Source organism: Dromaius novaehollandiae, chromosome 6, assembly GCF_036370855.1.
Source record: "Dromaius novaehollandiae isolate bDroNov1 chromosome 6, bDroNov1.hap1, whole genome shotgun sequence".
In the NCBI taxonomy this organism is placed as follows: Eukaryota; Metazoa; Chordata; class Aves; order Casuariiformes; family Dromaiidae; genus Dromaius; species Dromaius novaehollandiae.
The window spans coordinates 30,007,033-30,022,688 of NC_088103.1; the positions used below are offsets into that span (position 1 = coordinate 30,007,033).

Consider the following 15,656-nt stretch of genomic DNA (forward strand, 5'->3'; position numbering starts at 1 on the left):
AACAGTGGGGAGGCAAATGGAGCTGTATGTTTTTTAAGATAGAACAGAGAAAGGGAAAGAGAGTAGAGAGGGGGGTGGAGAAAAGGAGATGAAAGAGATTGGGAACAAGGCTGATTGCAGGTCACAAGCTCCATGAGAGAGGTCGACAGGGAAGTGGGGAGAAGTTCTGCAGCTGGGATGGACAGAGTTGTAGAAGATGTGGAGAGAGAGGGCAAGCTGCATAGAGGGCCCAGCATAATCCTAATGCAGAGGAAAAAGTGGAGGCAGAAGTGAAAAGTTTGACAAGTGAGTCAAAACTATCAAAAAGACAGCTGGGATTGGAGGTGTGAGGTGACCTGGGAAAGCAGTTTACTGAAGAGGTGACGGCACCACAGTAATTCTAATAGGTCATTCAAACAGAAAACATAGTTATTTTTTATGAACAGGGAAACAGAAATAGTCATGTGGAATACCTGGCATATATATTTACCGAAAATTAATGTTTTATACTTACTGTATTCTAACATAGTTTGCAAACAGTAAAGTATGTTCTCATGACATTATAGCACCTGAGAGTAGCTATAATAATGCTTTTTTTTCATGTAAAAAATGCCTTGGCATCCTTAGCTTCCGCATGAAAAAGCCATGTAATCTATTCAAAGGCATCTCAGTTAAGTTCTCCACTTAAAGATCTTGTGGTTTGGCAGCAATGCTGGTATTTTGTTTGGAAGGCATGCTCTTTGTAATATTTACATGGTGAAATTATCTCGGGGTTTTCTCATTTTCAAAAGTCTTAGTTATTCCAATAATCCTCTTCAGTACAGAAGTAAATTGTTACTACATGTTATGGAAGTGAAATACTGTGCCAGCACATTATAAGACCAACCCTGCACTAGTAGAAATTCTACCTAAAAGAAGTTTCTCAGGTAAAAAGTGTATGTAGTTTTCACTTTTTTTGAAGAGGATCAGGGTGGCACAAGCAGTCCCAAAACGAGGAAAGTAACTCAGGAGATTCTGCCACATAGTGTTAAATCTCCTGGGCAGTTTATTGGGTAGAGCCTCTCCAGAGCCATATTTAAATGTTCTGAGAATTTAGAGGCAAGCAGATGAACCTCCTGCGGAGTGTAGAGTATGGACAGGAAAATTAATTTTGTAAACACCGTAGTAAGTGCATTGATTGTATTTGTTTTGTTTCTTTGTGTTTATTACAGACGTGTGTGTAATGTCTAGCTTTCATACAGCACTTCTCATCTAAGAATTTACAAAGCTCTAAAGGAGAGGGAAGCGTTATATCCTCCAGTTTATGAATGAGAACTCTGTGGCTGAAACAAGTGGCACGATTATTGAGGGTCATACAGAAGAATATATTCGAATAAATAAATAATTTAATTTCGGTCTTTAACCTCTTTTAGGTTGGAGCTGTGTCTTCAGTAAAGAAAAGCAGCACGTGTAAGTGCAGTGAAACAAAAAATACAAATTAGCAGTACTCAATCATTAGATAGTGTTTGCAGTGACTTTTTGTTGTGTTTTGGGTTTCCAAGTCACGACCGGAGTCATTTGGTTGACAGATGCTAGCAACAGATAAAAGGGAACTTCTGTTTGATTTATACTTGCATTCTAATATGATTTTTACTTCATTTCAGATTAATTGGCAGTGCATCCATAGCACTTAAGGACTTTGTAGGTAACCAGAGCAGATCTCTTCCTTTCAAACTCGTACCTCTGCTAAATGAAAGGGGACAAGAAACTGGAGTGAGTGGCTTCCATTTCTTTCTTTTCCTATATGCTAGATCAAAATGCTCCCACAAAAGGGCTTATAGGAAAAAATGTATTTTGAAGTTATTTTTGCTCTATAGATTAAATGCTTTGTAATTTTATAGTAAAAGCTCCAGGCAGATGTAATTTATAACAAAACATAATTATGCCTATGCCATCTGAGTTTGTTTAGTATTGAAGAGAATCCTTTAAGTTAGATAAGCTGTTTTCTACGTATATATTATGTATTTGTATGTATGTATTATGGATATTATGGGCCACAGGCTATTCATGAAAATCAGCCTGATATTGAAAAAAAGGACATTTTCCTAAGTATCAGATGGAGTTCCCATATGCAGTTTCTGCTGTATTAGTTGTAACATCCATCTGTGTCATAGCACTGATTTTAAGAAGCACATAAACATGTCCATATTCAGTTTCATCTCAATTCAGAAGAACTTGCTTAACTTAGTTTAGTCTGTGTTTAAGTTTAACAGAGTAATTGATGTCTGACAGAAGTAGTTTCTGGAACTGGGACCTTAACTTGTTTGTGCAGAATAGCTGTTAAGACACCTTACATTGTGTTTTAGTATACTTAATAATAAGAGGCTTTCAAGGGTAATTTTAGTATCTCCTCAGCTGTAGTTTAAGTTCATGGTCACAAATATCTTTTTGCTGATTCTTCACATTACTGTGGCAACTGAAAATAATAATGGTTTATTTAAAAATCCAAAACTGCAGTCACATGCAAAAATGTCATTTTTATAATTAGAATGGAAAATGACATAGTGCTTTTTTTCCAGGGTGGAGGTATGAACAAACAATTAGAAGAGCCAGATAGGAAATTTTACTTCTGGTTCAGACTTGTTATGTGGATCAGATAGCATTATCTCTCACTGCCTTTATTTTTCCATTTGTAAGTACAGGATGGTAACAGTCACCTTGTCAGCCATGAGTATTGTGAAACTAAATAAATTAAAATTTATAGAACATTGTATATACTTGTATTGTGATGGGATTTGCTAAATATCATAAATACAGTAATTCAGTTTGTTAAATATAATTTTAGAGCCTATTCCTCATTAGCTGTAATTTGGGTAGCCTTTATTGTTTGTACATACATATAGCTTAATACCAGCTTATTCATTTACTAAGAGGCTGAAGTTTTTATTATAAAATATGCTGTGAGTATAAATAGTTACTGCATAGTGTTAGACCCACTTACCGCTTTAAATCAATTGTTATGAATAGTGACTGTATGCTCTGTGTAAAACCATGCATTTCTGTATAGGCAACAATTGATTTGGTAGTAGGATATGAGCCACCTGCTGGACCAGCAAATCCGAATGATCCAGGAGGGACCAGCACGCAAGAAGGTATTTCAATCTTTTCTCAGAACGTTATTTTTAAAAGATCACGGAGGTATTTAAGATAGGGCAATAAAATGATTAAACAGAGTTGTTCGTAGAAAAAAATTAACCAGAAGTAATCATGTCAAGATCATCAAATGGTAATTAAAAAAAAAAATTACAGATGGTTCAGAACTGCAGTTAGGAAAATCTGCATTTCGAGACATGAAGTTTTTTTTTTAACATCATTGTCTTCAGTGGAATCAGCTTACAAAAGAATAATGCTGCTTAAAGCTTTTCAAAGGGCTTTTGTTTAAGAAAGTTTTTTGAGTGCCTAAATAAATAGCAGTTAACTACAGGGCAGTTAACATAGGGCTAACCAAAAAATCCTGAGAAATCACATTTTGGGGGGGGGAAATAAATTCTGTAATGTTCAATGTCAAGGAGTTTTAGGAAAAGCTTTTCTTAAAGCATTAAACTGTTTTCCACAGAAATAGAAGTTATTGGAAGACAGTGTTGTATGTTATATTAGGCTTGACATTTAGCTGACCCAAATGATTTTTGTAATCAGTGGGGAATATTCTTTGGTCTCTGTATTTCATTTTAACTAGGCTTTTCCTGAGAATGTTTTTGAGATTCTCAGGAATCAGGAGTGATTTTGAGATTTTTACAGACTCATCAGAAAAATGTTAAGTAACAGAAGGTTTCTGCAGTTGACAGACAAATTATTACCCTAATATCCAGGGTAAATCTTGTGCAGAAAGAAGTAAATTTAATAAATGTTGTATGCTTGGGGAGAACAGTAGCAGCTATAAAACAATCCCTCCAAGTTTTGAGAAGATTTGCACTCTGTTTTAGGCTTTATGTTTGGTTTCAGTATGGTTAGCATTAAAAAGACCTTTCTATTTTCTCTATAACTAATGTAAAACTGTAAAATTAAGGAGTTTTCACATTTCCTCGGTAGGAAGTGAGGTACTTGTAACGACAATGAAAGATTACCTTATTTCAATAAAACAGAGCATATAGAGCTCATGCTGTAAAGAGTGCACATTAATTTATCTGATGTGCTTTAGACTTTCATTTGGCAATAAAGCAATGAATGTTCTTTTTTGATTTAATGACTCTTATTCAGCATTTGCTCTTTATGTGGGCAGTTCTACCTTTTTAATCTCAATCAACCTTATTACAGTAATGTATTATTTTATAATTCTCCATCCTAACTGTTAATTTCTGGTATCACAGTCAGATTGTGCTCAATGCCTTCAGGGTCAATATCTTATTAGGATTGTATATACTAGTATTTGTAATGGGAAAATCAATACCTGTATTGGTTGGTGTAATGTTCATAGTTACAGAAGAAGTAAATGACTTCTGCATTCAGAAGAAGGTTTGGAGGTCACATGTGTGACTCTCACTGTATAAGCTGTGTAGCTAAATTCAAATTTAGGGTTCAGCAGTCCATCACAAGTATTTTATTTAATTTTATGAAATGACAAGTATTCTTTGTTCAGAGAGAATAGTTGTATAGCATGGGACACAGACAAAACAACAAAGCCCTGGCCAGAACAGTTTCTCCAGTATTGAAGATTTCTACATATTGAGGTGCCCTAGAATTCCAGGCTTGTTAGAAATTTTAACAACCCAAATGTTAGAGGTGGTAAAAGAAATTTGAACACATTAATCAAATCTAGTATTTGTCGGGCAAAATCTTAGCTTGCCAGTGCAGGTATGCAGAGCTTCTTGGAAATATAATCCATATGGGTGTGATTCTCCTGGGAACAGCAGGATGCAGGAGAGAGATAGCAGGCACACAGTCTTGCCGAGTGCATGGCTGCTGGATTTGGAGGGATGGGGGTGGTAGCTCAATGAGATTTTGGAAGCGGGAAAGAATCACTGTTATCATGATCATTCAATTTAATCTGTCACAATTGCTCTCCCATAGTTATTAAACCAGTTGTGTGGGGAAAAACGGCAAATAACCCTCATGCTCCAAAATTTGCAGTTTAATTCTGGATCAGTTCAAGGCCTTAACATTGTACAGAATATTCTGGTAGCCTCGTGGTGTCATTGTCTGTTGATTCAGAAGCAGTGATAATGATTTAATACACTGGTAATTGAGTTTCATGCAGAAGATGTACCGAAAGACAAAGGCGTAGCCTCTGCTCAAGGTTGCAGAAACCTGTTACTCCTGTTTGCAGGTGTAACATGCCTTGAGGTATGATGCATTGTAATGAGTAAATCAGTTTGGCTGTTATTTGCTGATAGAGAATAACATAGCAAGCAAAAAATTGAAGTGAGAGTCTCCTGGAGTGAAATTTTTATTCCACTTGAGTTCAGTGGGAGGCATCATTGGGAAGTGGAGGAATAGGTAATGCACACACGAAAGCTGTGTGTTAAATTATTAAACTTCAAAATAATTGTACAGAAATGTGAACTTGAACACTAAAAATGCAAATTGATTTATATAAGATTATTTTGGTAGCTCTTTAAAAATGTACTTATACTATATACTTAACTATAAGATAATATAGATAAAGCAAAACATAGCAGGCTTTCACCTGGTATGCAGCAAATCTTCATGAAAATTTTTCAGTGCAAATTAGCAAATACGCCTTAGTTAATTATTTTAGATACGTATTTCCAATGAAGTGAAATTACTTCCCCAGTTGAGACTGCTGCAGTTCAATTTCAGACATAAAATACCAAGTGCTAAGTCAGGGTGTGTAATCAGTCAGTTGCATGAATCTGTCAGGGCAGGTGGATTCTGAAAGATTTTACAGAGGTGGGGACTTGCAATTATAGTATATGGAGGTATTTAATATATAGTATGTCAGTCTGTGCTTTTATACATCTTCTGCAAGAATCACTGAGGACTTGATTGCACAAAGTGAACAGCATCCTGTATTGGCAAACTAATTTGTAAAATTAACGAACATTCTTTGATTTTATTAGTGCTAAACACTAGAGAGACAACTTGTTCTTTTTGTAGTTTTTACCATACTTACTGTCCTTTAAGAGATGAAACTAGAAATGCAAGGGAATGACACACTTCTGTGGTCTAGATATTTATGGATCTGTTTTGCAATACCCGAATTTCATTGTATGATGCAGTATTGTAGTGTCAGGTGGTATTAGAACAGTCTTCTACGGTAGTATTGTGATTTTAGAACTGACTTTCAAGAGGCTTACTAGGACACTTCGCCTAATTTTGCAGTTAAATGTGATTCAGAATTTTATTTTAGATGTAACAGTAGTAGCCCCCCGCCTTCAGAAACCCTAAATGTTTTCATGTTCTTTTAGGAAAAAGATCCTGAAGTAAAAACCACTACGATGCTAGGGCTCAATACTGCTGCTCAGAAACTAGCTTCAACTGGAATAAAACTAGTCACTTCTGGTGTATTGCGAGCGAGTCAGAGATGATCATAGCTGAATTGTACTTTGTTACAACTTCAGTCGGTTGGTTCAAGAGAATGTAGGCAAATTGTCTTAGATACTCTGCACCTGGAGAGGGACAGGTCTAACAGTTATTTTGGTTAGGATATAAATTTGTTCAAAGTACGCTAAAGTGGCTAGCGCTCAAAAGGAGTTGGAAGCATGGGGTTAGCAAAGATATTTGCTAAAACAAAGTAGTAATACAGTTTTAGTGCAACTCTTGGATGTCAGGCTCTTATTCCCTTAGCTTTGACATCAAGTTGTGCTATTCTGTGCTATTAACTGTGTTACTTTTTACTGTATCAGATGGAGAAGAGGATGGAGGTTATGAGGATGATGTGGATGGTCCAGTTGGTGGAGCATCGGTTCCAACTGGCACAAAGGAGGCCCAGCTAGCAAGGCGCATCACCAAAGGAAAGAAAACACGAAGAATCCTTTCTAATAAACCGCAAGATTTCCAGGTAGCAGAGTTGTTAGATATTGCATGTTGCCTTTTCCTGCTTGGCATATCATTCCCTTCCCGTATTTTGAGAATAATTTAATGTCAGATAGTGCAAAGGTAACACACTGTAGAGACAATTAGCCTCTTGATTGATTGAAAGCCTATATTTCAAAAGTATTTTTCAAGTTTGCTGATCATTACAGAAATGTCCAAAATTTGAGGACCAAAAGTTTTGTACAGATCTGACAGAAATTTAGATGAATGTTATTTAGTGTATGGCTGTACAGACTTTAAGCTACAATAACAGCTTTAAAAATAAGTGATAAAAGCAAGTAAAAAACTTTACTGAAAGAATTGTCCCCAGCTTGTCTCGTAAAATTCAAGTAAAATTGTAGTTACTATCATAGTTAAGTTTGAAATGACTGCTAAGCCTAAGTCTGCCAGCTACTTCAAGGTGTTGGCTAACATTTTTGGGTGGTACACTGAGAAACTGTGAAAAGAATAATAGATAACATAAGGCATAAGTTAACACAAATGTTTGTAGTTTTTTGTTTTTGTTTTTTCTTTTCCAGATTCGTGTTAGGGTCATCGAAGGTCGTCAGTTACCTGGAAATAACATAAAACCAGTAGTGAAAGTTCATATTTGTGGTCAGACACACAGAACAAGAATCAAAAGGGGAAACAACCCATACTTTGATGAAGTGAGTGGTGAAAGAGCACACATGTAGCTGATATTTTAATGTTCTCAAAAGAAGAAAAGTAGGTTATTACAGCTTTCATTATGGTTAATGGATAAAAATTTGCCAACAGTTAAAGGCTAATTCTGGCTAATATACATTTCCCAGTTGGGTCCCTTTCTCTATGTATTCACGTCACTGAACACAGCTTCACTGTTGCCCAAGTTGCTGGCAGTCTCAGCAGATAAAACTGTCTAGGAGGAAGTTAAACTTTAGCTGAGATGTACGGAACACATACCTTGACCCCGTTGGCCATGTGATATAATAACGATTTTGAATAATTGTGTGCAGGTTATAAGATCAGAGAAAAATGAGTTAGGAATCACTGTGGACCTCTGCAGTGTCTCTAGCTTAGCTTTCAGTGCAATTCTTTGGGTCAAAGAGACTGCTGCACAGAATCTGGAAATGCTATTGCCTTATTACGCATAATTGGTGAAAGCACAGGTAGATTACTTCGTCCAGCCTGGGATCTATACTTCAAACAAACTGAAATGCAATTCGAAGCAGTGTAAGGGGCACAGAAGCGATCCCAGGTCTGGAAGACTAAACCTAATGTTACAAAGCTTAAGCAGTTTAAGTTTCTCAGTTTATTGGAGAGAATGCTGAAGGATAACTCTTGTTGCCTGGACATGCATGGAGAATTCGGAAGATTTTGGAATTGGTAGCAAGGGTGTTTTCAGTCATGCAGGTAAAAAGAAGGAAGTTATGAAAGCATGAGACTTGAACTAAGCCGTAGTTAGTAGTCAAGATAAGTAGGCAGTGGTTGAAAACTGGGAATGGAGAAAGCCAGCTGTACCTTGCATTTAATTAGTTCCTAGTCAGTCTCAGTATCCAGACTAGGCTAACAAGGGAATAGGACCGACGCTGTCTGTGTACCCTTCCTTCTTGTCACATAAAGTAGCGACTGGGGTATGGCTGGGCTTAAAGACCAAACCTAGTGAAGTGTACACTACAAATAAAGCAAATATATTACTAAATACTATGTTCATGCTGTCAAAATATCAGTTTTATTACTGTGGGCTTGGATTTCAAATAGGCAAATCATAAAAATTACTATTACCATGGGCACTAAGCGAGACCTTTTTAACAACTACAACAGAGCTAGACCAGGACTGAATATCCTGTAGAATGAACAGCCAGTTCACAAATCCAGAAGTTGTTACCCTGAGGAAAACGTGGAGTGCAGAGCAAGGGCAGTGCTGAAAGTTTGCAGCACAACTATCTTTACTGTATCTGTTCAAAGGGAAGTTTTGGCGTTCTGTCTTTTGTCTATGTTGTACTAAGCTTCTTTACTAAATTTAGTTATTAATTATGTGCTAAATACTCATATCCAGCTTTCAGCAAGAAGTGAGACTAAAAGTATTGTAGCAGGCATGCCTCACAAGCCTCTTAAAATAATGTTTTCAGATTTTCTTTCCAGTGAAAGAATGAGTTTGAGTGCAAGTTTGTCATTTGGAGACTTTTTTTGTTTTTACCTTAACAGATATTTTTCTACAATGTCCACATGACTCCTTTAGAGTTGCTCGATGAAACAGTTAGCATTCGGGTAAGAAAAAAATGGTGCATGTTAAAAAAGGCTGCTGAATGCCTATGACATTGTCTGACCATTTCACTATGAAGTTTAGGAACATTCCTGTTCTTTCATTTTAGGTGTATGATTCTTATTCTCTACGAGCAGACTGCCTAATGGGAGAATTTAAGGTGGGTGTGAACTGACTTTCATATCTTGACTAAATTAAAGAAAATGAGAGAAAATTTTAAAGTATTTGTTTTAAGTATTTAAAGTACTGCTTTAGCACGGAGCTGAAGAATTACCTAATCATGTATTACTTGTAATGCTAGGGATCACTTGATATTACCAGTAGTAAACAGTTTTCTTATTTGAGTAGAAAATTATTGTTAATGCAAATCTGTTTTATATATCAAGTCCTCTAACTTCGATCCAAGAAAAAAAAATTCCGTAAGGTAAAATTTCTCACTCAAAAGGTGGCAGGGTGTTTATTTGGTATGAGGCAGCGCTTAAAGAGAGAATTTTATTAGACTGCTATTAGGCAGAACAGTGATGTGTATGGCAGAATGAAGATACAGTCTCAAATGATGTGGGAAAGTGTTCCTTTGGTCAGAAGTTTGTTAGGTAAAAGAGATTATGGAGAAATTTCCTAGCTAAAGTATTTCTGTAGTTCTGATTATATTAGTAATATGATGATTTATTTGTATTTGTTAATGTTAATACTGGGAGGTAAGCACCTGCCTATTGAAGGTATTTGTACCTAAAGGTATACAGACAGAGCATTGACATGACAACTGTAATGGCTTCTGGGATGCCCTATCATTCTCAGTATCAGTGTTGCTTACTGCTTACTGTGTAAATTCAGTAGGTCTTTGGACCTGCTTTTCACAAAATCATGTATGTGTGGGCGAGAGCTCTTCTGTAAATGAAGCTGTTTCTACCACAAATCTGGTTGCTTTTCCTCCTTGCTGCTTACTCTCTACGTCCTTTCTAGTGAATCGGACAATGTTACATTGCTCTGTGGAGGACTGATCATTCACTAAGCAGGATAGGCAGGTGATAGCATGTCAGCTGTTTTCCATTCCTGCAGGCACACATTCCAGGTGAAAACCTCAAAAGTAGTTCTCTCTAGAAAATGACCCTTTGAGCCTTTATCTGCAAGGAACACTAGCCCCAGTTGCCAAGAGCAAACATACTTGCCTTCCTGAACTTGTTTGAAATCTGATAGAGTATACCCAGCAGGGGTTGTTTGACGCAATTGGAGAAAAAAATCCCTGATCATCTTTATAAAAGAAAAAAGAAACTACTCATTAAAAAAAACAGCTTAATTTCTGCAACTGAAGGATGAGATGTTGAGCAGGAAATAGGAACAAAAGACGTCTGAAAAGCCTGTGTGAACACAAAATAATGGGGGACATACGGAATTCAAGAAGCAGTAAGCTGGCACCATCTTCTGCCTCTGCTAAATTGAAAAGCTGGGGATGTCAGAAAAGAAGTAACTACAGCTGATGGTTTGAATGCATATTTTATTCCATTTTCTTCTTAGCTGCTGTAACCATACAAAATCCCTCATTGTTGAATGCAAGCCATTTTCTCTTTCTTGTCCCAAGAATTTGCCTTGCTAACTTTCTCTTGTTTGTGAGAGCAAACCAATGTGATAATATTCATGAAAAACTTTAGGGGAATTGGCCTAGTGTTTTTCTGTTTTGCTATTTCTTCAGAGGTAATATTTTTGATTTTTATTTCAGATTGACATTGGCTATGTTTATGATGAGCCTGGTAAGTAACGGCTACTTCAGAGCTTCTTTCCTAGCTTGAAACTTGAGGTGAAACATTTTTACTACAATTTCTAAAGCTGGAAAAGAAAGTTACATGGAAAGTTAGTTGGGGTGGCTGCTTCAAGTATTCATTATAAAGATCTACAAGTATATAACTTCTTCCAGTGGTTCCCAGATGAAGTACAAGCACCTAAAATTGGGATATTAGTTTGGGTATGGAAGACTTCACAGAAAAGAAATTAAATATGAAAAATAATGCAAAAATGATTGATAATTGTGTCCCTGAATTAGTATAGCACTTAATGTTTTAACACTGCTAGATTTCTTGTTTTGAATGGAGCTGTTGAGACCTCCCTAGGGCAGGATCAATTTTTAAAATAATTAGTTTTAGAATAGAGTGTTTTTGGAACAGTTGGCTATGATTTTATGACTTCTTCCTTTTCATAATGGATATTACTGTTGGCGTTTTTGTTTGTTTCATTTTAGGCCATGCAGTCATGAGAAAATGGCTTTTGCTGAGTGATCCTGAAGATACAAATTCAGGAGCTAAAGGCTATATGAAAGTCAGCATGTTTGTTCTGGGAACCGGAGATGAACCACCAGTAAGTTTGATTTATATTTTTTTCTTCTGTTTTTCCTGGATATTTATTCATGTACTTCCCCAGCATTTATTAAATACTGTATAATTCACTCTGTGAGCAGCATGTGGAAGTAAGGCATGATTTACAAGTTGTTTCAAGGTACTAAGTGACTAACCCAAAACCTATTGGGATTATTTTGTGCAGTGAACCACCTCTGGACCAGCTCTGGGTGTGTTGATCTTTGTTGATCTTCTCGTAGATACTTCTCCAGATCCTGAAAGAAGTAGACATGTGTTAGCCTGGTGCTGCATGCAAGCTAATGTGTAATTCTCCTTAGCATAGTTAATCACACTGGGGAACATATTGATACTAATTTGGGTTCCAAGACTAACTCGGGAATCTCTCAACTACTGTGTGATGTAGATAAGCCTATAAAGAAGCCTGATTACCAGAAAGCTCTGAATACTTGCCTGGTGAAAATCAGGCCCATTTATCAATATGCATCAAATTACAGATTAGGCACCAATAATTTGGTGCATATGAAAGTAGTAGTGACTTTTAACAATCCAATACTTAATTCTCTGCTGTCCTGACAAGGCAAAAATAGGCCCTCTTTTCTTGTCACTTTCTTTTTTTTTCACTTGACCATTGTCTTTAGTTTCAGTTCTGCCCTTCTTCCCACCTGAGGTTTTTGTATAGTGCTGCTCCTTAGTTCCATGTAGTATGGTCCAAAGAAACAGAGAATATCTCTGCCTTGTACTATATAACTCTTCCCTTCTGCCGTCATGATTCTTGAAATCACAAGGATATTTATGGTTATTTGTGGTGTAATTTTTGATTTCCTATGTATTTTTAAAGGAGGAAGCAGTTAAGTTCTGGTAAATTATTTCAGAGGGGTATGTGTTTCCTATTTGCAGTAATATGCCTTACCACAATACTTATCTTGAGATGGAAATTGCATGAAGTTGTCGTTCATGAGTGCCAAAATCATCATCACCGGATGATTTTAAAAGTGTGATTAAAATAGGCTCGTGTAATTAACTGCTTTAGAGATAAAATGTAAATAAAATAGTTTAGAGAGAATTAATTTTTATGGTTTTATAATGTGATCAAATCTAGTTCTTTTCAGTGAAAGTGACAACAGTCTTCTATATAAAGGGTATTGTGGGCACTAGTTTAACTAATTACCTTAATTTTGTATATTACTCTCTGCCTTTCTTTTATATACCAATGTATCTCCCAACAGGTTGAAAAAAGAGAAAGAGATAATGAAAGCGATGATGTGGAAAGCAATCTATTATTACCAGCTGGAATTACACTTCGATGGGTCACTTTCCTTCTCAAAATCTACAGAGCTGAGGATATTCCTCAAAGTACATGGCTCTTACTACTTGTAGATTACCGTATTTGATTACCATTAGAAATATCTGTGCTAGCTATTCGGAAACATTCCTTGAGCATAAAATATCTTGAGTCAATGCGTGCTTTACATTGTAATTTGACCCAATAATTCTGTGACGGCTTAAGCAGTCCATTTCAAGTCCTTGGGTAGTACTCAGTAAGCCTGTTTAACTCTTGTAATGAATAATTTAATGTGTTACCCATTAGTTAGATTAGTAATGTTCGTCTTTTCTTGCTGAGTGGGCCATGTAGCTTCTAGTAGCTAGGAAGGGCCCTCTTCATTAGCCCTTTTCCAATCACGACTTGCGTGCATGTAATTTGCATTCAAGTGGAGTTGGTCTACAAATGTGCTTGATGTGCTGTACGTGTGTAGCTCAAGCATACAGTGCACGTGTCCCTTTCTATCAGACAGCTGGTTCCCTGCAGCCCTCTTTTCCAATGCCATTTAGCTACTAGCAGATAAATAGTACTGCTGATGGCAGCCTGCACCTGACCATTCCCTTCCCAGCAATTCGTTAGTTCTTCTTCAGAGGTGCAACTATTTACAAGGGGGGAAAGGCGACGAGACTGCCAGAACTGAGCTGCTGCAATGGCCAAGACAGTTTGTATCGCCTGCAGCCTGCTCCTGAATGGCTGTCAGTAAACATGGTGGGCAGGAACTGGCTGTATCCTAGAAAGCTGCACACAGTTTGTGGACTATTAAATTGAGCACTACAGACTTAAAGTAAACAGCCTTCATGGGCAGGGGAGGTTGTAAGCTGTTTGCCTTTAATTTGGTGAGTTTTCACTTCTGTCAGCCTCATGTTACTGAGACAAAAGCTGCTCATTTCATTATATACCGCGTGCATTTTCTGCTAGCAGAACATAGGTGGTTTTTTATCCCTTCTCACCATGGTTTCTCACCTGTATCTGTGGTAACAAATGACCATGTCTACTGGTGCTTGCTTGCAATTTTCAAATACTGTCTTACAGATGCAGTCTTTCCTCTAAGTTGAGGACTGCATCAGCACTCCTTATGATTTTTCAAGAATTTATATTCTTTAAATTGCTCCGAAGTCTAAGTTCTCCGTTTTCACCAGCAAATGTTTACTCTTCAGAACTTTGTTCAGATTAGACTTTACCCTACTTAGATCTATAAACTGGTTGATTTCAGTGGGATTGCTATGGCATGTTTAGGCTGGGGGGAAAAGGCATAACCATTAATATCTGCTTTGTAACTTCTCTCCAGTGGATGATGCTTTTGCACAGACTGTGAAGGAAATATTTGGAGGAGAAGCAGACAAGAAAAACCTGGTAGATCCATTTGTGGAAGTTTCTTTTGCTGGAAAAAAGGTAATTTAGTGAATATCTGAACCTTTGCATTCTGATCATATGCCCAAGAACAGAATTCATATGCCAACATTCATTTTTAAGCTTGCTGAAGTTATGGAAATATAGAAGTATTAGCCCTAAAGCTCATTTAATAAGATGAGGATAAAGTATAATGTACAGTAGAATGGGTGTAAAGCTTGGGCTAGTGACTAATAAAAGCAATCTATGACTAAAGGCTAGGAAATGGTGCGTGCCAGATTGCTTACCTACTGGTTGTTCCTGATCGCTTTATGTAACTGGTAGTACAGATCTTTCTGGACAGATTAACAGCGTTTGTACATTTTATGACTAATACATTCTTCAGAATAATGCCAAATATGAGCAGAAGTCCAGCTGCACATCCTACATGCATAGCTGGCCATTTTTTTTTTAAATAAGAAAAATATCAGTCCCTTTATTATGTTATATAGTCAGGTCACTGCTGCTTGTAAGCATAGGGGCTCTTCAGTGCACATTATAAACAAAGAATACAGACTCTCCCGTAGAGGACATCCTTCATCCACGCTAAAATCTGCATACAGTAACCTGGAATGAAGTCATTCCTTTGTCTTGTTCTCTGCTATGATACAAGAGATCAATTACTGCTAGTATGAAAAGTCCTTATTTGTAGCTAGTGGAAATAACAAGTTTTTTTCCCTGTAAGGTAATTCCAGTCTCAGGTTTAAACACTGTCTCAGAATTTTCTTTTGCCTCCATTTGCCTCCATTTTGCCTCCAGTCATTATTGTAGCATGTGCAAATCAGTTTAGCAGTATTACTGATTTAATGGTTCACTGAAGCATAAAAATCTCAAAATTCATCATTAGCTACTGCCTTCAGCGATATATCATTTGATTGAACAAAATGTAACTTATCCTAAACTAGTATCTAGTACCTGCTTTTTTTGTGTGTTTGATCTTGGATGTGCTATGTAATGGGTTTCATTTTTTTGCAGGTTTGCACAAATATAATTGAGAAAAATGCTAATCCAGAGTGGAATCAAATTATTTATCTTCAAATCAAGGTCAGATTTTTTCTCATTTCTGGGGGGGGGGGGGGGCTCTATCCTTTTGGAACTCAGGACATTAACAGTACGGAAGCAAAATAAGTAATCGGTCATTTTATTTTCATTGCTTTTATCCAGTTTCCCTCGATGTGTGAGAAAATAAAGCTAGCAGTTGTTGATTGGTGAGTTATATCTTTTGATCAAAGCACTTAGAGAAGATAAAATTATATTAAGTGGAGTAAAGTCTGGTTCTGCAAAAGTCACAGGTATTTTTAGTCTTGATCTGTGAGAGTATTTAAGCAAGTGTTTAAGTATCTCCCTTCAGTAGGTATGGTTT

At 36.8% G+C, this 15,656-nt stretch overlaps 1 protein-coding gene across 1 annotated transcript in view; it reads left to right on the forward strand.

The window, feature by feature from the left end:
• MYOF (myoferlin) overlaps positions 1 to 15,656 on the forward strand; it is a 76,490-nt gene that overhangs the window by 18,531 nt on the left and 42,303 nt on the right. Inside the window, exons 4-15 of the mRNA XM_026094166.2 lie at positions 1,623 to 1,731; positions 3,026 to 3,110; positions 6,822 to 6,976; positions 7,530 to 7,658; positions 9,178 to 9,240; positions 9,345 to 9,395; positions 10,953 to 10,983; positions 11,469 to 11,584; positions 12,810 to 12,936; positions 14,193 to 14,296; positions 15,269 to 15,337; positions 15,458 to 15,501. Coding sequence (XP_025949951.2) covers positions 1,623 to 1,731; positions 3,026 to 3,110; positions 6,822 to 6,976; positions 7,530 to 7,658; positions 9,178 to 9,240; positions 9,345 to 9,395; positions 10,953 to 10,983; positions 11,469 to 11,584; positions 12,810 to 12,936; positions 14,193 to 14,296; positions 15,269 to 15,337; positions 15,458 to 15,501 — 1,083 coding nt within the window. The remainder of the gene's footprint in view (positions 1 to 1,622; positions 1,732 to 3,025; positions 3,111 to 6,821; positions 6,977 to 7,529; positions 7,659 to 9,177; positions 9,241 to 9,344; positions 9,396 to 10,952; positions 10,984 to 11,468; positions 11,585 to 12,809; positions 12,937 to 14,192; positions 14,297 to 15,268; positions 15,338 to 15,457; positions 15,502 to 15,656) is intronic.